General features: G+C 43.6%; 1 protein-coding gene across 6 annotated transcripts in view; it reads right to left on the bottom strand.

The window, feature by feature from the left end:
- The window catches only part of TCF12 (transcription factor 12), a 108,413-nt gene extending 86,277 nt beyond the window's left edge, over positions 1 to 22,136 (bottom strand). For 2 of the 6 annotated variants that reach the window (XM_063314499.1, XM_063314501.1), the window contains exons 1-2: positions 21,991 to 22,136; positions 21,828 to 21,900 (exon numbers count right to left, since the gene is read on the bottom strand). In XM_063314499.1, coding sequence (XP_063170569.1) covers positions 21,828 to 21,900; positions 21,991 to 22,068 — 151 coding nt within the window. In that variant the 5' untranslated portion in view covers positions 22,069 to 22,136. Of the gene's footprint in view, positions 1 to 3,531; positions 3,550 to 21,827; positions 21,901 to 21,990 lie in introns of those variants that run through there. The other 4 variants (XM_063314498.1, XM_063314500.1, XM_063314503.1 and 1 more) reach the window with 3 other exon arrangements.
- Between the last annotated feature and the right edge of the window lie 1,086 nt (positions 22,137 to 23,222).

Genomic DNA, 23,222 nt, shown 5'->3' with positions numbered 1-23,222 from the left:
AACGGATTTCAAAAATAAAAGCCACAAGCAAAAACAAAACATCCATCTCATTCCCAAAATAAACTAATGTAGCTCTATTAAAATGTACTTTAAGGGAAATCCACAGAAAGCAGGACAAATATGAGACCTTTGCTAAAAATCTGTTGCAGTTGGACTTGGCAGACTATAAAATAATTCTGTTCCAAGGACACGGGATTTCAGCAGAAGAGAGATCCCTTCTTCATACTTTCAGTCTGACTGGTCTTAGAGATGGATATAAGAGAACAACAAAACAAGGACCCTTAATTTGTCAGTGTTTGATGCCAAGAACAAATATCAACTTCAAATTCTAGGTGGCTAGGAAAAGAAATCAAAGATCACGGGCCGATAAAAATTATAAATAAATCCTAGTCAGGTATTCCCTAGTTTACTTAACAACTTTCACAAACAGGAGGAAATAAGCCAAAGAAATCATTTCACACTCACACAATTCTCATATTCAATCAGCCTACATCCTTAAGGATTTGAACAGGATCAGTAGGTAGTCTTCTCCCAAAACTGATTAACTGATTTATTAAGTGATCACGCAAAAATCAGAATATGGAAAAATGAAAAGCGCTGTTAATACATTCCTGGTTCACAAAATGAGCCATGATTTTATTGTAATCATCCTCAGGTGAGAGTTCATTTTTTACACCCTTAAATATTTTAGTGATCAGGTTCATCTGCTGAGAATAGTTTGAAAACAGTCTTTCAGTGTCATGCAAATAATAACGTCAAAGTATTGTTTTCTTTCCTAAATTGCTTTCTTACTGCTTTATGGCAAACCAGACCCAAAGCCGTAATGCCCCCCGCCAAAAAAAAGGCTATTGGCTTTGCTATCAACTGCACCCAACCCAAATAACACACTTTCCAATAAGCAATATTCTATCAAGTCCCATGATTATGAGTTTTTAGGAAAGCTGTGAAAATCCACCTGCTTCCTTCTTTCTTCTTCTTATTTTGCATTTCACTGGACTGTTCCTGGGTTTTACCTTTACAATCAATCAGATTTACTTATGTAAGCCACCTAGATTTGTTTTTTTCCTTTATAAGCAGCCTAGAAGTACTTTAACTGATGCTCTTAACAGGTTATAACAGTACTGTTACAGTATTTTCCATCCAGCAGGTATCTTAATGTTGCAGCAAAACCCATCCGTCTTCTCACTTGTCCCGCTCTCCAAGGGAATTACAATGGAATGCAAGGGCTACTGTGAGTAAGAAAAGACGAGAAATGGCCCAAGTAAACTAACATAATAGCTACTGAAACAGTGTTAGGGACAGAAGGAAGAACCTTGCAACCCCTTAACCGGCATCAAAATTATTTGCCTACTGAGGCATAAAGGTATACTTGAACTTATTTCATAGAAGTACTGGTTTCATTGAGGAGATGCAACTGCCTTTTGTCGGTCAAAGCCCAACTACAGCAGACGAAAACCAAATATAATGGCCTAAATGATCCTTTCCAGACACAGAAACATATACACATCAAACAGTGTCATCCCAGCAAAAAGTAGTCCATAAGTTCAAAACCTCCTCCATTCCAGCGAGTTTTTTTTATTAAAGCAAACAGATTAACAAGAAAAAAGTATGCAGAGCTATAATAGTATTGACAAAATAATATACTATCAAAGTTTTCAAAAAAGGGAAAAAAGGCTCTGCAAAATTACTTCATAAACAAAACACTCCCAAAACTGACCCAATTGCTCATCTACCTTGTTCCTGTGGCTCCTGCCCCACAAGACATTAAATATTGACAGGTCAAACATATCAGCAATCCACTGCTGCAAATCAGGCACAGATTTATTCATCCAATTGTCATTAGTTTCTTTTATCATCCCATATGAGTGAAAAATGCTCCATTCTTCCGTCTTGATGGGTTTCAAATGTTAGGGATGTAGCTAAGCAGAACATCTTTATCCACAACCATCAATCTAAGGTCAAGTTACCAATTCTTTGACTTTTGGCTCAAAACACAGAAGAACCAGGTCAGGGTTCCAATGCCTGAAGTTTATTTCTACCACCAAGGCAACTGCAACCAAACATTACCAAACATTCTCTGAAGTGTCAGATATACCCAAAATAGAATTCTCTATTGTACTGATTTCATTATAAAATAAAAAAAAATTAATTTTATATTGTTCAAAGCAAACTTCCATTGTTTTACAAAAGCACAACATTCATGCTCATTATCCCAAAGCTCACATGAAATTCATGTTAACTATTTATGTTATCAACTTTCTTCAACTTCTTATAGTTTATTTGCATAGGAGTTTCAATCATTTCTTCCAAAGCCTCTAGCAACTGCAAAAGTTCACAAATAGCAATTGAACCATGATCCCAAATAACTAAATAGTCCAAATAAGCTGAATAAACTGCCAAAACAGTCAACCAAAGTCAGTTAGAAAAAAAAAATCAGAATGTTATCTGAAGTAACTTAAAAAAGATTTAGCAGCTACAGCTAAAATTTAATTTTTCCATATTGAGTTTTTCGTGGCTAAAACAGTCAACATTCTACTTGCAACCTATTATTGTCCATATGGATCTTGCCACATTAATTCCAGTGAAAGCGAAATAAAATGTACATGGATTTAGATAAACATTCCTTGTTTCAATCCAAGTAGATCCTTAATGAGCTTGAGCTCCTCTATGTCACAAATGTTTTATATGATGGCATTATCCACCATACTGACATGCTTCCTTGAAGACCATAAAATTATCTAACAGTAAGATAGTCTTTAGGGAAGCGGTGGTGCTGCGGGTTAAACCGCTGAGCTTGCCGATCAGAAGGTCGGCGGTTCGAATCCGCGTGATGGGGTGAGCTCCCGTTGCTAGTCCCAGCTCCTGCCAACCTAGCAGTTCGAAAACATGCAAATGTGAGTAGATTAATAGGTACCGCTTCGGCGGGCAGGTAACGGCGTTCCGTGTAGTCATGCCAGCCACATGACCACGGAGGAAGTGTCTACGGACAAACGCTGGCTCTTTGGCTTTGAAACGGAGATGAGCACTGCCCCCTAGAGTCGGACACGACTGGACTTAATGTCAAGGGAAACCTTTGCCCTTTACCTAAGATAGTCTTTAATCATGTTCCTTCCCTGGCAAAATCTTCCTTGATTGGAGCAGCATATAAATCCCAGTAAACAAATAAAGAAAAAACACAAAATAATGTGATTTGGTGAGAAAGTAGAACATGCTTAATTTTCTTTGAAATGCTAGTCATATATCATCACAATTTCTTTTTGAAATTCTCTCGAATTTCAAATGTAGTTTGTAATTATATTTTGAGGGTGAGAAGATAATTAAACTAATGTCATAGGTGATGCATGTATTTTCTCTTGCCTTCAATTTTACCTGAATCCTATGCCCAACACTAATAAAACTTTTTTTTTTTAGATCACAGGGTCTGATGTTAAACTTCCTGTCCCTTTTCACAAGTCTCTCTCCTCAGAAGCCATTCTGCACTTTCCAGTTCTATTGCTTCTATGTTAGAGGTGAGGTGGGGTTATATCTTACTTGCTTATTCTCTTTCATGGAGTTCTTCTATATCATCCAAGACGCTTGGGTACAGTTGTTCCCTGCAAGCAGATGGAGACAGCAACAAATAGAATTTTTTAATGGCAGCATCCCCAGGTGAGGGGAATTTACAGGCTCAAAATCCTAAATCTTCCAAGAAAAGTAAACAAAACCCCCTATCAGACATGGTATTAGTTTAAGTGCTTAAATCTCAAGTGATGCCAAAATAATTGGTGCAGATATTAAAATTACAACTCAAATGAGAGCTAAGAGATAAAGACTCATCCTACACGAGATAATACCCTAATTGCTAGCTTTATATGAACATTTGAAAGAGGGAGGAAGAACTGTGTAATTCTCATGGAATGCTGGGTTACAATCGTCTTTCTCAACCTGGATCCAACAGTTCTCAGACTTCCTAGGCAGCATGACTAAAAGCTAGGGCAGACAGGAATTCAGGAAACTACAGCTCCCAAATATCTGATGAGTGCCAGGTTAGGGAAGGCTGTATTAGAGTCATCTCTTAGAAAACAATACACCTTTGCAATCCCACTTAATTCCATGTGTAATACTTAGAGCACTTAATAGAACCTGGATTATTTTCTTAAACACTTTCTTCAAAACAGAATTTCTCTTAAGCAACTGGCTTCCACCTGGTACATTAATTAGTGATAAGCATATTAATGTCTGCAATCAGAAGATTCACATGCAATTTCTTGTATAAACAATATATATCCTTAAACAGCCCCTCTTGCATGGACAAAAATCTTTGAATGGCTCCATCTAGTACCTTTTATTCCTTTCAGACTTTCATTGGAACACAGTATTTCTTTTCCAGTGTACATGACAGAAGAAGCCATCTGTTAATTATACTTCAAATATTCAAGATACCACAAAAAGTCACTAGTGTACCATGGCTTGGAAATTCAATTTTCCCCACACACTTCTGAAGACGAGACTTTCCCCACTGCCCACAGACTCTTGTGATTGCTTTAAGAACTAAAATTATACCCACACCATCCTCTCTCACTGAATCCCTCAGCAACATTAAAATCTGCCTGACAGAAAACAAGGAATCGACTTTGGTCGCTAATGAATCCACATTTGCCTTTGTTTGGAGGTTTGTGATAGAAAAAATGGAAAACAGTTCTAACAGGGAAGTGAATATGCCAGAACTTCAGCATTTCTAAAAAACAAAGGCTATAAAAGTTATGTTCTCTATTTACAGCAACTTTTCCAATTTAATATAATATCTTATCGAACAGTTTTAACACACATCCATTAGTAAGTCACAATACAACCCAATTCCAAGAGAAACCCAGAAGCTGTCTGATGGATCATTCTCTTCTCATTGGCAATGATGCTTCCTGCAAAAGTAGATTTTACTATAGAAAGTCAGTTCTACAGGAACATTTTTTACTGTTTGAATCTGCCCAAGAATAGTTATCTAAACAGACTGATCCTTGCTATCCACTCAGTCAAGACCACAGACAAGTCAACTGGTTTATCCAAAACCACTCAAATGTGCCATTGTTGAGTTTTAACAGATCAACTCGAAGTCAAACTTGAACTTCGACCATTGCAATCAGTAACGTCCTACAGCACTATCAAAGCTAACACAAATAAACTTTTGCATACCATAATCCACTTCTTATATTTATATGCAGAGATGTTTAAGTAATTAAAAATATTTTCATATTGACACCTTTTAATTAAATGAAGAATTTAGCAACATGGCTTTTCAGTGAGTAAAAACTGGGCTATTTAAAGCAGCCATAACCTTAAATAGGCATGAATATAACAAGTTATAATATTAGTATTTTAAAAGAACAGCTATAAAGAATCTCCACTTTGCTTTACCAGAACACCAGATTTTTTCTACATTAATATATAGTTTTATATATTAATATTACATTTTTAGTATTACATTTTTATGAATGTCACGAACTTTGCTTTTATAATTATGCAATATCTATATAAAGAGAACCGGTATTTCTGAAAACTCTCGTTTCCAATGTTAACTACCCTATTTTCGTTATGCCCCTCCAGCTTAAAGCAACATTCCACACATCTGACCAAAGTTCCGTCTTTAAGATACTGTACCTAAAGATGGTATTGTTTTCTTTCATTTAACAAGGCTTTCCAAAAGCCCTTTAACGTCAAAACTTTCAAAGCCAAAGAGGAAACATTTCCCCTTTTTTAAATTACTTCTTCAGTTAAGTATTTTTAATGGAAGCCCAAAATAACCAGATAATCAAGCACGAAGCATCATAAACTAGTTCTGCTAGAGGGAATTTCCAGCAAAAAACCCACCTTATATACCCCCATCCCCACCCCCCCAACAGGCCCCAGCTATCCAACAAGCGCCTATTTCACTTGAGAATAGTTTCCAAAACCAGTTTGCAGCTACCATTAACAGCCAGCCCCTTAGATGGTGGTGGTGGTGGTGGTAGTGAAGAATCAGACAACCAGCTGTACTCCTGAAGAGCATTTGGAATCATAGGTTTACTGAACGTTTTCCTCAGCCAACTGCAACACTGAACCAAAATTGGCAAGTTGTATCACCCTTCGTATGGTCATCAGGGAGATGCTTTCAATGAAGCAGGGCACCTGCAGCAAAGCCCTGCCTTCCAACATCCAATGGTCTTTATCTACAGGAGGCAATGGAACAAAAGCTGATCGGAAGATCCTGGTGTACACTGTTTCATGCAAGCAGAGGCAGTCTCCAAATACCCTAGTCCCAAGATGCAAAGTGCTTTAGGAAGGCAACTCCCAGCACTTGGAACTGGGATCAGGAAATTAAGGGCTGGCGGTGTAGTTTTATACTCATATTTTTGCAGTCACGAGAAGCTAACCTGTGGACATCTGCACTAGCTGTATCTTCCAACTTCTCAGACTTCCCTCTGCAGTCTGGACAGAAAACAGTCTATCGCAAGAATGAGAATCCAAGAGTTCCAATTAATGGTAGAAATGAAGGTAGAAGTTATAATGCAAGAGTTCCAGTGACTACTCTCCCTTCAAATGAGATACCTATATAGAGGCAATTTTAGGGCGGCAAACTCTGTTTCCTCTCACCCATTCTAGGCTGAAGGCTGAACCCTCTTTCATTATACCCCTTTTATCAGTATGGTATATTAGTTCCCCACCTTCAAGAAAAATAGTAAGACAATTAAAGAGCACTCTTATTAATACCACCTGTTTTACCAGAAGCAACACAGGGCCCAGGCTCATGAAGTTCTGATCACACCACCAAAGCTGGCCTAACATCTAACAAACTATGATGCACTTTCATCCAATGGCCCACAGCTTCCTACTACTAGTTTCTGATGAAGATACTCCCGCATGTTTATAAAAATGACATGTAGCTATTATTAGCATGTACATGACATCCAGATCTAAAACGTCAGATGATTTCTCCCAGCAACTTCACGTCATGTTTAACAGCAAAAATGATGATACAAGCATGAAAATATCCTTGCAGGGGTAAACTAGCATGTCCCCAGAGTATGGAACTAACTGCTCATGCCATCACCTCTACGCAGACTGGCATGAAGACTGATGCAGTCATCCTTAATATATCCACAAGAATCAATGAGACTAAAATTAGTCAGAATTAATAGAAATCTGGTTAATTTCAATAAGTTTCCCTTTTTATGATTACACGTGGACCAACTTAAATGTTATGCTCTAGGTAAATTTTTAAAACATTTGAAGTGCTATACATTATTCTCAAATGCAGCTTGAAGTCTTCAGCACTTATTCACCTGAAATAACATGATTCTGTTTTATTTCAGTTCTATCAGTTGTTGTTGTTCTTTTTGAACTAGATATAGACTGTGTAAGATTAAGGTTGCAATCCTATATTCATTTACCCTGGGAGTAAGTTCACAAAGCCTTTGTTTCTTGCTATCCTGCTATTATACCTTTAAAATCAACAACTGATACTGTACTGCTTTTTTCATGATGGCCTTTTGTAGTACAGAAAAAATTGCTGATAGCAGCTAAGCTGGCCCTCCTCAGATTCCTGTTGAGAAGCAAGTTCCCCCCCCACCCGCCCATCTAGTTGATTATTTCTATTGTGCTAGTTACTGAACGTTAGATTTTTTTTAAGTGGCCAGTGCCATAACATGGTGATGCATAGTATATAATTTTACAATGAAATAGTTATATATAAACATAAGTAAACATAAATAAGAATAGCAATATTTAGCTATATTTTCTTTTCTTTTTACCTCATGCCTTAATTTCTTTGGCTCACTATATCTTGATTCTTTTCTGCACTTGAAATAAAGTTGGTATCCCAAAAGGGAAAAGCATGGTATATACATAGGAGAACAATCCTAATACTTCATATATTGGTTATCATTTTTAGTTACTTATTTTGCTGTTTCACCAAAGGAAAGCTGTCCCCCCACCCCCCGAGACTGTAAGCCATTGCTTGAAATGCTGTTTCTGGCTTCTGAAACAATATATCCAGGAATTACATCTCACTTGAAGATTTTTTTCAAACTCTGCTAACAAACTGCGATATAACATACTACACCACTAAAAAGAAACTTCTTTAATCAACATTTCATTCCATGAAAGAGCAAGTTATACCTCTAATGCTGAAAGCTGCCCCAGTACAGCAAGGCATAAATGGCATGTTTAAGGAATAATATACGAAACTTCTGTATATAGTTTGATTAGTCAACCCATGAGAGTAGAAAAAATCAGGAACGTTGTGATATACACTATTACACAGCTAAATATATTATAGTTTAGATGACAGTGAAGGAATTAATCTAGAAGCCTAAGAATCCTGACTTGAAATTTTACCAGCGTAATTCCTATGTAGCCTTCAAGGAGATACTACTGATTTTGTTTACCCAAGTGGATTACAGGGGTGATTGTTAATATTTTAAAGGACTGCTTGAAAACTGACATAATTTTTTTCCCAATAATTGCTGACAAACTGGGTGTTGTTGTTTATTTGTTTAGTCGCTTCTGACTCTTCGTGACTTCATGGACCAGCCCACGCCAGAGCTGCCTGTCAGTCGTCAACACCCCCAGCTCCCCCAGGGACGAGTCCATCACCTCTAGAATATCATCCATCCACCTTGCCCTTGGGCGGCCCCTCTTCCTTTTGCCCTCCACTCTCCCTAGCATCAGCATCTTCTCCAGGGTGTCCTGTTTTCTCATTATGTGGCCAAAGTATTTCAGTTTTGCCTTTAATACCATTCCCTCAAGTGAGCAGTCTGGCTTTATTTCCTGGAGGATGGACTGGTTTGATCTTCTTGCAGTCCAAGGCACTCTCAGAATTTTTCTCCAACACCACAGTTCAAAAGCATCGATCTTCCTTCTCTCAGCCTTCCTTATGGTCCAGCTCTCGCAGCCATATGTTACTAGACAAACTGGGTAGAACCTCTTATATTAACTGAGAAGCTTTTGTGTAGAAAGAATTAGCATGAGGTACAATGAGCTATAGACATCTGATACACAAAGCATGAATTCCTTTGAAAATTAGGGCAGGGCTGTTCATTTGATTAAACACACACGCACACACTTCTACGACCTAAACAGGTTCTCTTTCCCTTTTCCCTACTTCTACCCAGTTATTTCTTCTTCTTGCCTCCTCTCTATCCAGGTTTGTTCCTCGCCTTCTCTTTCCTTCTCTCCTCACCAAAGCTCACAAATGCACTGACTTCCATTTCTGAATATGAGTGGTTTGTGAAAGAGGGTGATTGGTATGTGCAGATGAGGGTCAACTAATTTTGCAGATGAATTTACTTAGAGAGGCAATTCATTTTGATTGTAGGTATTAATTCAATTAATAGGATTTCAAGTGAAATAACACATAGTAAAGAAATTACTGTTCACTTATTCTACTTTCAAATATTACTCATACAATATTTGAGCCTAGAAAGTCAAGGTACTAATAAAGTCCAGTACTTAATACAGGCGAAGTATAAAATATAAACATTCCAGTATTGAAGACTGAGCTTTATTAATTACTAAATCAAATGTAGGCAAGAGGTAAAATTAGTGCAAAAGAATCCTAACAGGATCTATCTTTGCTTTACAACTGCAGTCACTATTCCAAGTTAGTGTTTTTATACAGTAATACCTTAATACCTGAGTCAAGCGAGCTACTTCCAACTGCCTTATCTATTACAATACAAAATTATGTACGTTGAACAAGATATCAGTCACGGCTGGGACACCATGCCACAACAATGACCACCGAGGTGTACCTGCTTATTATAATGCTTTCATCCTGAAGCCAGTATCACATTAGCCCAACTGAAAGGTACTCTTCTCATGCCAGAAAAGCTGTAATTCAAGTATGGATGGAGAAGCATGTTCACTTAGAGATGTACCATGAGGTGGTCCACAGGGAACAACTCAAACATTCCTGGTGAAAATGACTGGAGTCCATTCGCTCCAACACAATACTTGGTCAGATTGCGAAGATGTGACAAGCTACCTTGCAACAGAAATTTATACTGAAGTCTTTTAAGTCTTTTAGGAAACAAACAAATGAGGTGAAACTGTTGTTTTAGTATGTGTCCAACTGTTACTCAAATAAAATATTAAACAGTATTTAATACTTAAGAGAGAAATTGCTGCCTTTACAAAGTCCTCAGAAAAAAATGACAGTACAGGGTAATGTCACAAAAAGCACTAGTAAACTTTACAGGAGGCTCTTTAAGATCCAATCACTGTATGCAGCTTGTTTTAGTAAATAAGTATAACCTAAATAAATGAAGTACAAAATAAAGCTTGATATTCTACTATTACATGCAGGCAATTATTTTTTTAAAAAGAATCTTACCACTGAAAGATAAAGATCAGACAACATGTAACAGTTTTTTTAAACAGGCACAATCTCCCCACAATGTCACAGTTAGTAGGTAAATGCTGGCAATTATTTTATTATGTGTCTGTTTAACTGAAATGAATCAGATCACAGCCAAGTAAAAGCCATTAAGAAAACTGGGGTCTTAACAGTTTCACAGATCTGCTGCTGTTTAATTTTTAACACAGCAACTTCTGTGGATATAACTTTAGAGTTTAGGGAACTGAAGCACTGCTGGGCTGTAAATGGAGCTTTATAAACCCAATTTCCCCATCCCCAAATGATAAGACGCTCAGCATTTTTCCAGAGCTGCAATCAAAGAAAAAACACGAAATACAACAGCTGTTGTCCTCATCACATTTACAGAGGGGCACTTGTCTTGTTTTTTTCTTTTAAGTCATCTGCTAGTTAAAATTTCAGGACTCCACAAAGGAACGGATATGACAAAATGCAAGTAAAATCCTGAGATAAAGGGTAGCCAACTTTATTCAAATACCACAACAATATCCTACAATCACCCTCCACTGTAGGAAACAGGAAGAGGGTTAAAAGTGCCCAATTGTCACAGATAAATAATAGAAACCTAATGCAGTTAAATCTATTTGGACAAGATGTAAGAAGTGCACAGTTCTGTAACAAAATCTAACATGCACTGTGTTAAGGACAGATTCATCCAAACAATTTAGTTTTCAACCTCTGTTCCTCCCTGATCAGCCATGTCATCTCCTTAAGTTCTGAGACCACCTACTTTCACTGACTTGTTTTTTATTTTCTACTACACACATCATTCAGTATAGCTGTATTAAATCAATCTCATTTTTTTATTTCAGGCAGAATGTTTTGACTAAAAAGATGGATTAAGCAATTTTTAAATAACATGTTATCATATTCACGATTAAATAATATGGGCAGGGAAGATAATGGCATGTATCATCAACAGTTAAAATGCACTTCATATATTAACTTTAGAAGATTAACGCCAGACAGAACTGTTTTCCACAGAAAATTGATTTGGGAATATTTTTCCCATCTGAGAGAAGTAGTTTGTTGTACCTACTTAGTTGCAAAGAGTTTAACATGTAAAATACAGGTGGCCCATTACTGGCAGTCTTCTTAACAGTTTCACCTATCTGCAACTGATAGCTGGAAACCAATAAAGTTTTTCACATATTTGCAATCCTGGCCTTATTTTTTATTATTTCCTATATCCACAAAATAGCAGGTGGGTTTTTGGTGTGCACAAAGCACTTTTTTTTCAGAGTTAGGATAAGGCTGTCTGTGTGATGTGACTAACGGTATTTGCTCGCGTACCCAGCCTCCTCCTCCATACCTCTTTCCATCAATACTTGGGCAAGTTACTCCAAAAAAAGGCAGGGCGGCTGAAGCAAGAACACCCCGTAGAGCCTTACAAATGGGTTGGTCCAGTGAAATCAGCTACAACAGAGTGAGGAGCAGGAATGCAGGCCAGGGCCAGGGCCAGGGCACCAGTATCGGACAGACAGCTGTGCTGGACCACCAACTCCAGAATCCAAACCCTCAATTCCAACAGACTCAAGGGGTTGTCATTTATGACTTCACTATCCACAGGCTTACACTGGAACAGAACTGCTGCAAATAATGCTGTTGATAATGAAATACAAGTTTATAAACTCTAATTGAGAATTTAATTTTGGGTTGTTATAACCTGAAAAAGCATTTCTCTGGACGTAGCAATTACATGTTAGACTACTTAATTGCTTTGCTAATCTGTTTTTCTAGTACAAACTGACTGGTTAAAAAAAAGGCCTGAAAGAAAATATTTTACGGCTCAAGTCTTTAATAAGCTACTAAGCTTAAGTTAGTTTCTGGAAAGTGGGGCCAAAGCCATTTGCCATAATTCATCTAAATAACCGTTTCTCAGCTGAGTCCGTGAGGGTTCACTAGGGGTTCTGCAACAGACTGTGATCTTTTAAAAATCATTTTTAAACTTTGCATGCTGTACAATATAGTTGTAGATATGATGTTTATGTAGGAGTTCCCCGAGACTGCTTCTGGGTAAAACATTTGAGAAAGGGTGATCCAGGTAATTCAGCCCCCATGTGGGCCACACACCAGCACTTTGAAGCTGCAGCCTTTACTCACCTACCCAGTGATGCTTCTGCTCAGTGCAGTCTCATCACCTGGTGATCACGGATCACAGATCCTAATGAGAAGTCAGATGCTGATGTATTAAAGGTAAAGGTAAAGGTTTCCCTTGACGTAAAGTCCAGTCGAATCCGACTCTAGGGGGCGGTGCTCATCTCCGTTTCTAAGCCTTGGAGCCGGCGTTGTCATAGACACTTCCGGGTCATGTGGCCAGCATGACGACTCAGAATGCCGTTACCTTCCCGCCGAAGCGGTACCTATTGATCTACTCACATTTGCATGTTTTCGAACTGCTAGGTGAGCAGGAGCTGGGATTAACAACGGGAGCTCACCCCGCCGCGCGGTTTCGAACCGCCGACCTTCCGATCGACAGCTCAGCGGTTTAACCCGCAGCGCCACCGCGTCCCTTATTAAAGTTAATATTATTAGAATTTGTAAGTATTTTAGTTTAGTAAAACATCAGCATATTGCAGCCTTGTGGTAAGAGATAAGAGTTGTAGGAATATGCATTGTTGAATTGCTCCTTTTATAGAGAAGTAAGATCTATTTTCATGATATCTATTATTAAAAATTTGTTAAGTGGAGATAGGGAACACATTGTTATATACCTCCTGTATGTTCAATTTCTTACAGAGTGGGCAAATCGTGAGTCTCAGCCAATCCTCAAGGCCTCCTTCAGCTTTTGTAAAGTAATATTCAAGAAAATGCCTAGGAAAGTGTTTCTCAAAGTTGGGGTTGTAACCCTGGGGGCTTGCGAGACAACAGATGGAAGATTGCCAGGAAGTTTCTTGCACCCTTTTCTGAGCAGACTGACCCAAAGCAAAGCAGTAGCAATTCCACAATTCTACATGATGCTTGAGCATTTTCTTCTTTTCAACAGGCTGTTTCGCCTCTCAGGGGAGAAATCATGCTCAGAGGCAGGGGGGCTTCCACACAAGGCTCTGACCAGGGAAAAAGAAGAGGAGGGGCTGTGACTGTGACCTCAGTCTGGCTATGCGGGGGGGGGGAGACCTTGCCAAAGCAACTTACCGCCTGTGTTTTGCGAGCTGCAGCATTTAAAGAGCTAATCTAAAGCAAGGAAGCACCCCCCCTTTTTTTCCCTCTGACTTTTGTGGAATGAAACTGGCTGTCTTCAAAATAAAACCAAATTTCAGGAAATATGCAAAAGTAAGCAAGTTCATCCTTCAATTAAAAATAAGTTTTTAAATTTTACCGGAAAATTTTTTTTTGCTTATTTCTATTGAGTGGTAAGATTCCTTTTTTAATTTGATGTATACATTAAAATTTCATTTTTAAAAGTGGTATATTTATTTCTTATCCAGCCCTAACCCCAACAAAATAGTTTCAGGGGGGCGGGTTGCACAAATTCATTTTATCAATGAGGAGTCATGGTAATGCTAAATTTGAGAACTCTTAATTTTACAGGTTGCAAATGTTTTAATGAAGTTCACACGTGCAGAAATTCTGCACTTAAATCCCTAAGGATGTATCTGCACCAGGGCTTCTTTTTTCAGGTTCTGGAATTTTTTTTATTTTTTCTCTAGGGATACCTCCCATTTTAGTGTTTAAAAAAACTCTGAAATCTTGAATTATGTTGAATAGTTTTCATGGAAATATTTTAAAAGGAATTTTTAGTATGCTAATTTAGTCCACAGATACAATGGCCATGCAGAAGACTTATCAATTAGTTTTCAATTTCGCTTTCGCATTGATCTGTCTATCTTGGGTCACAAATGTCACTCATGACTCGGGCTACTAGTAATACACTCCCTAGTGTAAGAAGGTATGTCTCAGTTTCCAAGTTTAAAATACACCCAATTTAAGGTTTAACTGCTGCCTTCATTTTTTAGAAGTGATACAACTGTTACTTGCTAATCATACTGAAAATCTAGCTTTTCTTGCTGTACGGGATGAGATAATTGGTGATTCTATTACTTGAATGTTTTGTATTACTGTGTTTGGCAAACAATGCTATAAACCATCAGAAGCAAAAAGAGCACACTTTTTTTAGCGAAGATGTTAAGTGAATGTCAAGGAAAATGAACAAAATAGGCTCTTCATACAATGCATAATGTAGTCCTCTATATAAGTCCAGATGTGTTCCTAGATATCCCTGATCTTTAGAATGCAGTTGAGTGCACATATCCTTTGGGGGTTAGAAGGGTAACGTCGAACAAATTAACACATTAAAATTATTTTTCACGAAATAGGCTACTTCTAAACCAGAGATCTACACTTCACAAAAAGCCAAAATTTCTGATCATGAATGAGCCAACCATCTAATAGATGCTACTCAAGTGCTAGTGGGAACAAACAAACAGGATACAGAATTTCCTCTTGGTTTATTTATCAAATCTTCTTAACGCCAGGTCGGTGAACAACAAGGCCCCCCTCATATGTGACTTGATCACAGAGGAGGAGGCAGACCTGGCATGTATTACCGAAACCTGGCTGGGCCCAGAAGGGGGAGTGGCTTTGTCGGAGATGTACCCGGTCGGGTTTCAGGTGTGGCACCAGCCGAGATGCCAGGGCAGGGGAGGAGGGGTGGCAGTTGTCATCAGAGAGTCTCTAGTGGCCTTCAGGGGCCCTGCCCCACAAGTGGCCGGGTGTGAGACCCTGTTTTTCAAGTTGGGTGCCCAAAAGCAGTTGGGAGTGTTGCTGCTGTACCAGCCTCCCTGCTGCGTAGCAACCTCTCTGCCTGAGCTGCTGGAGGCAGTCTCAGGGTTGGCGGTGGAGTTCCCCAGGCTTATGGTTCTGGGGGACTTCAATTTGCCATCCCTGGGGCAGGCCTCTGAGGCAGCTCAGGAGTTCATGGCCACCATGGCGGTCATGGGCCTGACTCAGAGTATTCGGGACCCGACTCGAGACAGTGGCCTCACACCAGACTTAGTTTTCTTGTCAGAGCAGTGGCAATGTGATCTGAGGGAGAGTTACATCTTTCCCAGTTGTCATGGTCAGATCACGCCCTGGTGACCTTGGGATTCTCATATGCCACCCCCCTCCGCAGGGGGGCAGGACCTACTTGATTGGTCCGCCCCCGGCAACTGATGGACCCAATGCAGTTTCAGAGGGAGCTGGGGGCTGCTGCCTGGAATAGGGAGATGGCCGGGGCCTTGGATAGGATCGTGCCTGTGCGGCGTCCCTTATCCTATCGAACCCGGCACTCCCCGTGGTTTATGGAGGAGCTGAGGGTTCTAAAGAGGATTAAGAGACACCTGGAGCGCCGCTGGAGAAAAACAAAGACCGAACCTGACCAGACACAAACTAGAGCCGCAACTAAGGCCTACCTTGTGGCGGTAAGAGCGGCAAAGCGCCAGTACTTCTCCATTCTTATTGCGTCTGCAGAATGCCATCCGACGGCCCTGTTTAAGATTACCCAATCCCTTTTAGGGAAAGGGGAGTCAGAAATCCATCTACAGGGCCGTGTGGAGGAATTTTCGGGGCACCTGCAGGATAAAATCACTTGGATCCGGACCGAGCTGGACTCCAAGCGTGAGACAGGTCAGAGGAGATACCCAGGGAACGAAGGGGTGACGTGTGCTGATCTTGGGAAACCCAAGATGGCCCGCACGGCTGCATTTTGCACCAGCTGTAGCTTCTGGATACTCTTCAAGGGTAGCCCCATGTAGAGCGCATTGCAGTAGTCTATATGGGAGATAACCAGGGCATGAGTGACCGTTCGAAGGGCCTCTTGCTCCAGGAAGGGGCATAACTGGCACACAACACGAAGTTGCAGGCCCTCCTAGCCACGGCTGCCACCTGCTCTTCGAGCAGGAGCCGTGAGTCCAGAAGGACCCCCAAGTTACACACTGGGTCTGTCTGAGGCAGTGCAACCCCATCCAGAACTAAAGATGACAATTTCCCAGAAATCGAGGAGCCATCAATCCACAGCCAATCCTTCTTCCCCGGGTTCAGCCACAACCTGTTGTCCCCCATCCAGTCCCCCACAGCCCCCAGGCACTCGGAAAGGGTGGCCACAGCATCACTTACTTCACCCGGGATGGAGATGTATAATTGGGTATCATCTGCATATTGATGATACCTCACCCCGTAGTGACGGATGATCTCGCCCAATGATTTCACGTAGATGTTAAAAAGGAGCGGAGAGAGTACCGAACCCTGCGGCACCCCACAAAGGAGGGGCCGCGGGCCAGATCTCTCGCTCCCTATCAACACCGACTAGGACCGACCCTGGAGAAAGGAAGTGAACCAGCGCAGCCCACCCCCAACTCCCTAAGTTGGTCCAGAAGGATACCACGGTTGATGGTACCGAAAGCCGCTGAGAGGTCAAGAAGAGCAAGGATGGATGCACTGCCTCCATCTTGCTCCCGCCAGAGGTCATCCATAAGTGCGACCAATGCCGTTTCCGTCCCATAACTGGGCCTGAAACCTGACTGAAAGGGGTCTAGATAATCCGTTTTATCCAGAATCCTCTGGAGCTGCAAAGCCACCACTTTCTCAACCACCTTCCCCAAAAGTTGTCCAGTATAGTAGGATCCAGCTATGGTTTCTTGAGGAGGGGGCACACCAGCGCTTCCTTAAAGGTTGCTGGGAACACCCCCTCTCTCAAGGATGTGTCTACCATCGCCTAGACCCAGCCACATGTCACCTCCCACACTGCTTTCACCAGCCAGGAGGGCCATGGGTCTAATTGGCATGTGGTAGCATTTACAGTCCGAAGGATCCTGTCCACTTCCTCGGGTTCAACAGGATCGAACTGGTCCCAGATAACCTGGTAAGTACGTTCCCTGGGTATCTCCTCCGACGCTGTCTCATGCTTGGAGTCCAGCTCGGTCCGGATCCAAGCGATTTTATCCTGCAGGTGCCCCGAAAATTCCTCCACACGGCCCTGTAGATGGATTTCTGACTCCCCTTTCCCTAAAAGGGATCGGGTAATCTTAAACAGGGCCGTTGGACGGCAATCTGCGGATGCAATAAGAGTGGAGAAGTACTGGCGCTTCGCCGCTCTTACCGCCACAAGGTAGGCCTTAATCACGGCTCTAGCTTGTGTTTGGTCGGGTTTGGTTTTTGTCTTCCTCCAGCGGCGTTCTAGGCATCTCTTAACCCTCTTCAAAACCCTCAGCTCCTCCATAAACCACGGGGAGTGCCGGGTTTGGGTGGGCAAGAGAGGCCATGCAACAGACATGCAAATTCTAATCTCGATCTACTCAGCAACTTCAGATATATCAGTTTTCAACTGAACACTGTGTTATACTGAATTGCAGAAATGTCAGTCTAACTTGAACAAAAAAACCCCAGAAACTTAGTTTTGGTACGAGAATATAAGAAACTGGAAGCTTTCCCTAAGACAAGATGTCTTTAGGGATCTCTGCTCTCTCACTTCTGAGGAAATGCTGGAAGGTTCTGACATGACTTCCCGTTGGCCTACCAAATCAGATAGCTCGTCTTGTAGTCTCATCGATACAGTATATACTATCAAAATTAAGCATCATAATATAATAAAAACACAGGTATGTTTCCCCCAATTAAATTAAAAGAATTAAATATCATTTAAGTCTCAAATTGTAATCAGAAACCCTAACCCTAACCATTGAAAGAGAAAGACATACATGTTTTATGTCAAAACTGCCAAATCTCAAACACAGGATATTCAAAGCATACCTAAAAATGCATTTGCAAAATGCTGTCAGAATATTCAGGAAAACGGATTGAATATGCTGCACTTATAACTCGCCCCAATCCTAACAGATTCCAGGCAGGCACAAAGAAAGACAAGACAAAAATGAAATTAAGCATAAACAATGTGTTTAAAAAGTTGGAAAACTGTAGGATCTCTTAACTGATCTAACCTAATCTAAGGGCCGGATACATGGTGGAACAAAACTGCTTTGACTTTCTAATGAAGTATCAGCAGGGCTGGAGAGATGAGCGCAGTGAGCTAGCTAGTGAGGTGGTGTTTCAAAAGGAAGGGCTGCTGAGAAGGCTCGGGCTATTGTGAAGGTTTTTATAACCCACTTTTACCTAGTATGAAAAACCCTATTCATGTTTTACACTCTTTGACACATTTCACTAAGTGCTGCTGCTTTCGATTCAATGAATTTTAGGACTGATATGCAGAACCATCAGGTGGTAAGAGGCAACAATCTGATCAACTGACTTGGCAGTATTCCAAAAACAAAACAGAGAAACACCCTATGCAGAATTACTGGAAATACCTTAGTCAATATTGTACTCATTTCACCTTGGGAAACAGTTAAAACAGTAAACAAATAGTATGTAAAAAACAAATACAATTTAAATTATTTAATATTAACAGTACTATTGGATAATATAAGGTCCATCAGAACTGAGTACTAGAACTGCCAGCTGTTATGCAGGTTTACATTACATCAGACACAAGAGTGACTAACAAATCTGTTGTATAGGACAGCTGAGCTGCAGTGGAAGAGGAATACTTAAACAAAGGGCACTGTAATTCCCTCAAATATTGGCCATGAAGCACCTGCCAAAAGAACTGAAGCATGTTCTTCAATGAGCAGAAAACTGTCTTCTAAGTTTGCTAAAGAACAAAGACATCCTAGCATTGCAAGGAAAAGAAGCAGAGAGACAAGTTGGGCCAGCAAAAATACACTTCCCCCTCCAGAGGCAAAGAATCTTTGAAGTCAACAGGCCAGTTGGCAATCTGCCTGACATAACAAACTAGATTTCAGGACCCAAACCAAGCTAATCTAACTATATAAATATATACCTGAACTGCAAATCTAATTATTTTAATTAATTTCCAGAAAGTAATTAGAATAATCAGTCATGATGTCTTTCTACACTGGAGACACTGGCTTAAAAATAAAGGTAAAAAGGCTACAAAGAAAGTAGAACATTTTGTGCTATAGTCTATTTAAAAACGACAAAAATACAAGAAAAGGCTTTACGAGGCAAATTACACTAGATGTATAGATATGATTTGGCACAGCCAGTTAAAGTTCTGAAAGACATTTTTTCATGATCAAAACAGAAATAATGAGGTTTTGATTCCATGTAAGCATTGTATTAATATTTATCACTTGCTCCTAAAATTTAATACCAGTTGATTTTGTCAATCCCCTCTTCAGGTTATAAAAATTTCAAAGTCACAAAATCCATCAGAATTATTCAACGTGTTAAAATAAAGTTGCACATAGTAGGGAACAACTGACATGCCAAATTTTTATCTAATATTCAGCACATAGAAAACACATGCAAGGCTTACTCATAGATATGAAAGATTTGGCAAGGAACAATCACTAAATCAACTCCTCCAAAAAGGTATATTTAGATCAGAAACATAATTTCTGAAAATATAGTCCCTCCGTCAACATCTGTACAGAAGGATTATTGTCAGATGTAGAAAAGATTTAAGACGTTAAACGTTTATGCAGATATTGATGTAACAGAAGCATTTGCTCTTTTCTAGAAACTAAATGAAGAGATTCAAAGAGAAAACTAACTATATCACTCAGCATAGCTCTCTAGTTTGCAGCTTTGTTAATTTTCACTTCAATTTCTAGGCAGATAGCATGTACAGGAAATTCCTTGCCAAGCGACAAGTGAAAGCCTAATTATCAATAGGCTAACCACTTCTGCTCCTTATACTAAGGACTGAATCTACATCTACACATTACCAAGTAGAATAGCAAGAAGCATGTTTAGCAACCATCATCTGGGATAAAACGGTAAGCATTAATAACAGTACAACATACATATTTTAGAAGGCTATATTTGCACCACACGATAAACTATCCCAGTTCATCCGCCGTGGGTTCTAAAACTAGACTGGGAGAGTCACAAGCAACAGGGGGGGTCACCATTTTTGGACAAAAACTATGGTGCTTGCAAAGAGAAAAGTAGGACGTCTATTAAAACTCACCCAGGGCTTGGCTCCCCCATTCAGCCTGTGTGCAGAGGGAGCAAGTGCTGACAGCAGACACACACCCTCCCCACCTTAGCTCAATCAGGCAATGCTGAGGCCCTAAGAAAAGTTGCTCTGGGTTTTGCTTTTCATTTTGCCTACAGTGAGCAGTTGTGCGATCATAAACTGAGAAAAAAATTAAATCTCTCTTAAGTCAAACGGTATATTTTTTTCCCAACCCTAACACCAATACGATCATTGCTTTTATTCTCTGGGAAAGATCCTAGAAATTTTCATAATTTTAGGAGGCTGTGATACTGCCAAGTCAAGGAATACCGGACTAAGCCATCACAAAAGCAGAACAAGCAAACTAGATTAAACCCTAATATGGCCTAGTTCACACAACGAGCTGAAATACAAGAGGGTCAGTATTTGTGTGAAGAGAAGCAAAATAGGAAAAGTTGTCTCCTCACGGCTGATCTTCCCCATCAACCGTGAAGAGACAACCGGGAACATCAGGGGTCACGGGAGAGTCAAAAAAAAAAAAGGATGGACGTTTTCATAATCCGGGAGCGTTTGTTTGTTTATTTAATTATTTGGTCGGTTTTGCTGGCCGCCCATCTCGCCAATAAAACCCTGGGCCGCTCTCAACACCTAACGCAGTACTAACGAAGACGAAAAACCCCACAGGGGTCGCCGGGGGTAAAGCCACGCAGAGCAAGCCAGGAACACCTCCCACTTCGCTCCAAGCCTAGCCCCCACCGCCGCAGCACATCCGGGCCCTCAACGCGGAACGAAACTTGCACTCGGAGTTCCTGGCGAGGCTCGCCAAACGTCCCGCTGCCGAGAGCCGCGCGCCGGCTTTGTCCAGGGCTTCGCTCGCGGGCCACTCAGCGCCAGCATCCCAGTCGCGGAAGGGCGCAGCGCGGCGTGCTGGGCCGGCGGCGGCAACGAGGCGCTCCGCGGGCGCTGCACACGCGCCGTCCCGCTTAGCCCAGCCCTGACCTTCGAGTGCCGGCAAAAGCAAACGCCGCCCGCCGCGGGCTCGAGAAGCAGGCTTTGCCCCACGCACGGCGCCCGCGGAGCTCCGGGCCCGCCCCCAGGGCCGCAACCGAGGGGGGCAACCGGGCCCTGTGCCCCGGGCGCCGCACCCATGTCTGCCCCAGATGACACAGACCCTAGTTGCGGCCCTGCCCGCCCCCGCCGGCCCGCCAACCCCCTTCCCCTCCCAAATGCGCGCACCGCAGGGAAGGGCAAGGGGCCGCATGCGCGGGCCGGCCGCGAGAGAGGGCCCCCGCCCAAGGCAGCAGGGGGCCGCTCCTCTTTGGCGCCGACGCCCAGTCACCCGCCCCGCCGACTATGCTCCAGGCCGCCCCCCGCCGCTCGAGGCGGGCGAGCGCGAGGCCCGGCGGCCCCACGGGCGTCGGAGAGGGCCGGGCCGGGGCCGTGCAGCGACGCGGGCGGCTCCTTCCCCGCAGCGGCCCTTACCTGCCCCGCCGAACTGGCTGCTCCCCAGCGTGGTCGGCCGGGCCTTCCCGCTGTTCACGGGGGGGGAGAACATCTGCAAGAGAGAGACAGATGCGGCTCCTCAGCGCGGGGGCGGGGGAGCCGCCCCCCGCCGCCGCCCCCTCCCCCCGCCGCGCAGGCCTACCGCGCTGAAGTCCAGCAGGTCGCTCAGCTCCTTGTCGGTGCCGATGGCGGCGAGCCGCTGCTGCTGCTGCTGGTTCATCTTCGCCGCCGCCGCCGCGACCTGCGGGAAGGGGCGCCGGGCCGTCAGCGGCGAGGCTCCCTCACCCCCGCCTGACAAAGGGCACGCGCACGCGCGTGCCCGGCCCGCGGCCCTCCTCACCCGCTCCCCGGCGCCGGGCCGGACCGCGGCGCCCCGCTCCGAGTGCTGCCGCGGGCGCTGGGCCGAGGCGGGCGGGGTGGCCCGTCCAGCGCGCCCGGAGCCAAGCAGGGGGTCGTCCTCTTCTCGACGCCGCCGCCCGGCCCACTGGCCTGCCTGCCTGGCGGAAAACGCGGCCTCCCGGGCGACCTGTCGGGCCGCAGCACCGCCACGTCGCGCCGCCCGCCCGGGATCCGTCCGCGCGGGGGCGGGGTTTCACTTTCCCTCCCGCCACGCCCCGAGCGCCCCGCCCACCCGCCCGCAGCGGCCGGGGAGGGCCCGGAGTGTCGCGGGTCTGCGGGCGGCCTGGCCCGCCGCGCCGACTCCGGGCCGGCGGGCGAGGGGAGGGGGCGATCCGCCGCCCAGGAAGCGCGCCGGATACCGGGCCGTTGAAGGCCCTTGCGGGGGCTACGCCGCCAACGGAGAGGCAGGCAGGCGAGGGAGACGAGGGCCGCGGCGCTGGTCCCCAAGTTCGGGAAGGGACTCTGGGTGCGCGGGCCTGCCCATCGTGGGAAGCCCGCGCGACCTCCGCGCCTTCTGCTCCCTTGTGTGAATGCGGCCGGGGGCTTACGAGGCCGGGGGCGGCTTCGGTAGTACGGCACAGGCTGGCCCCGTCGTCCACCTCGAGGGAACCCCAGCCGTCCAGGAAGGCCGAGCCCCCGCAGAAACCGGCCTGCTCGCGACACCCCACTCGGCGCGGGCCGTCCTCCCCCCGGCGGCATTACGCGCCGATCTCCGCCTGGGCTGCAGACCCGCGAGAGGGACCAGCCGGGAAGGGAAGGGCGAGGCCGGCCCGGCCCTCTCTCCGACGCGCCTACGCCCCCCGGAAAGGCCCGTCGCCGCCAAGGGAGGCGCGTCTCCTGGGCCGGGGCGGCGGAAGCCCGGGGCCGCCCGGCGGCGTTCGGATTCTGCGCTCGGGCGCGGGGGTCGAGGCGGGGGAACAAAGGAGCGGCGCGCTCCGCCCAGACAGCGGGTCTGATCTGACGCTCTTCGGGCCC

Source organism: Candoia aspera, chromosome 13 (assembly GCF_035149785.1).
Source record: "Candoia aspera isolate rCanAsp1 chromosome 13, rCanAsp1.hap2, whole genome shotgun sequence".
Classification (NCBI taxonomy): Eukaryota; Metazoa; Chordata; class Lepidosauria; order Squamata; family Boidae; genus Candoia; species Candoia aspera.
The sequence above is the reverse complement of the archived record's forward strand: the minus strand, read 5'-3'. Positions and strand labels throughout refer to the sequence as shown.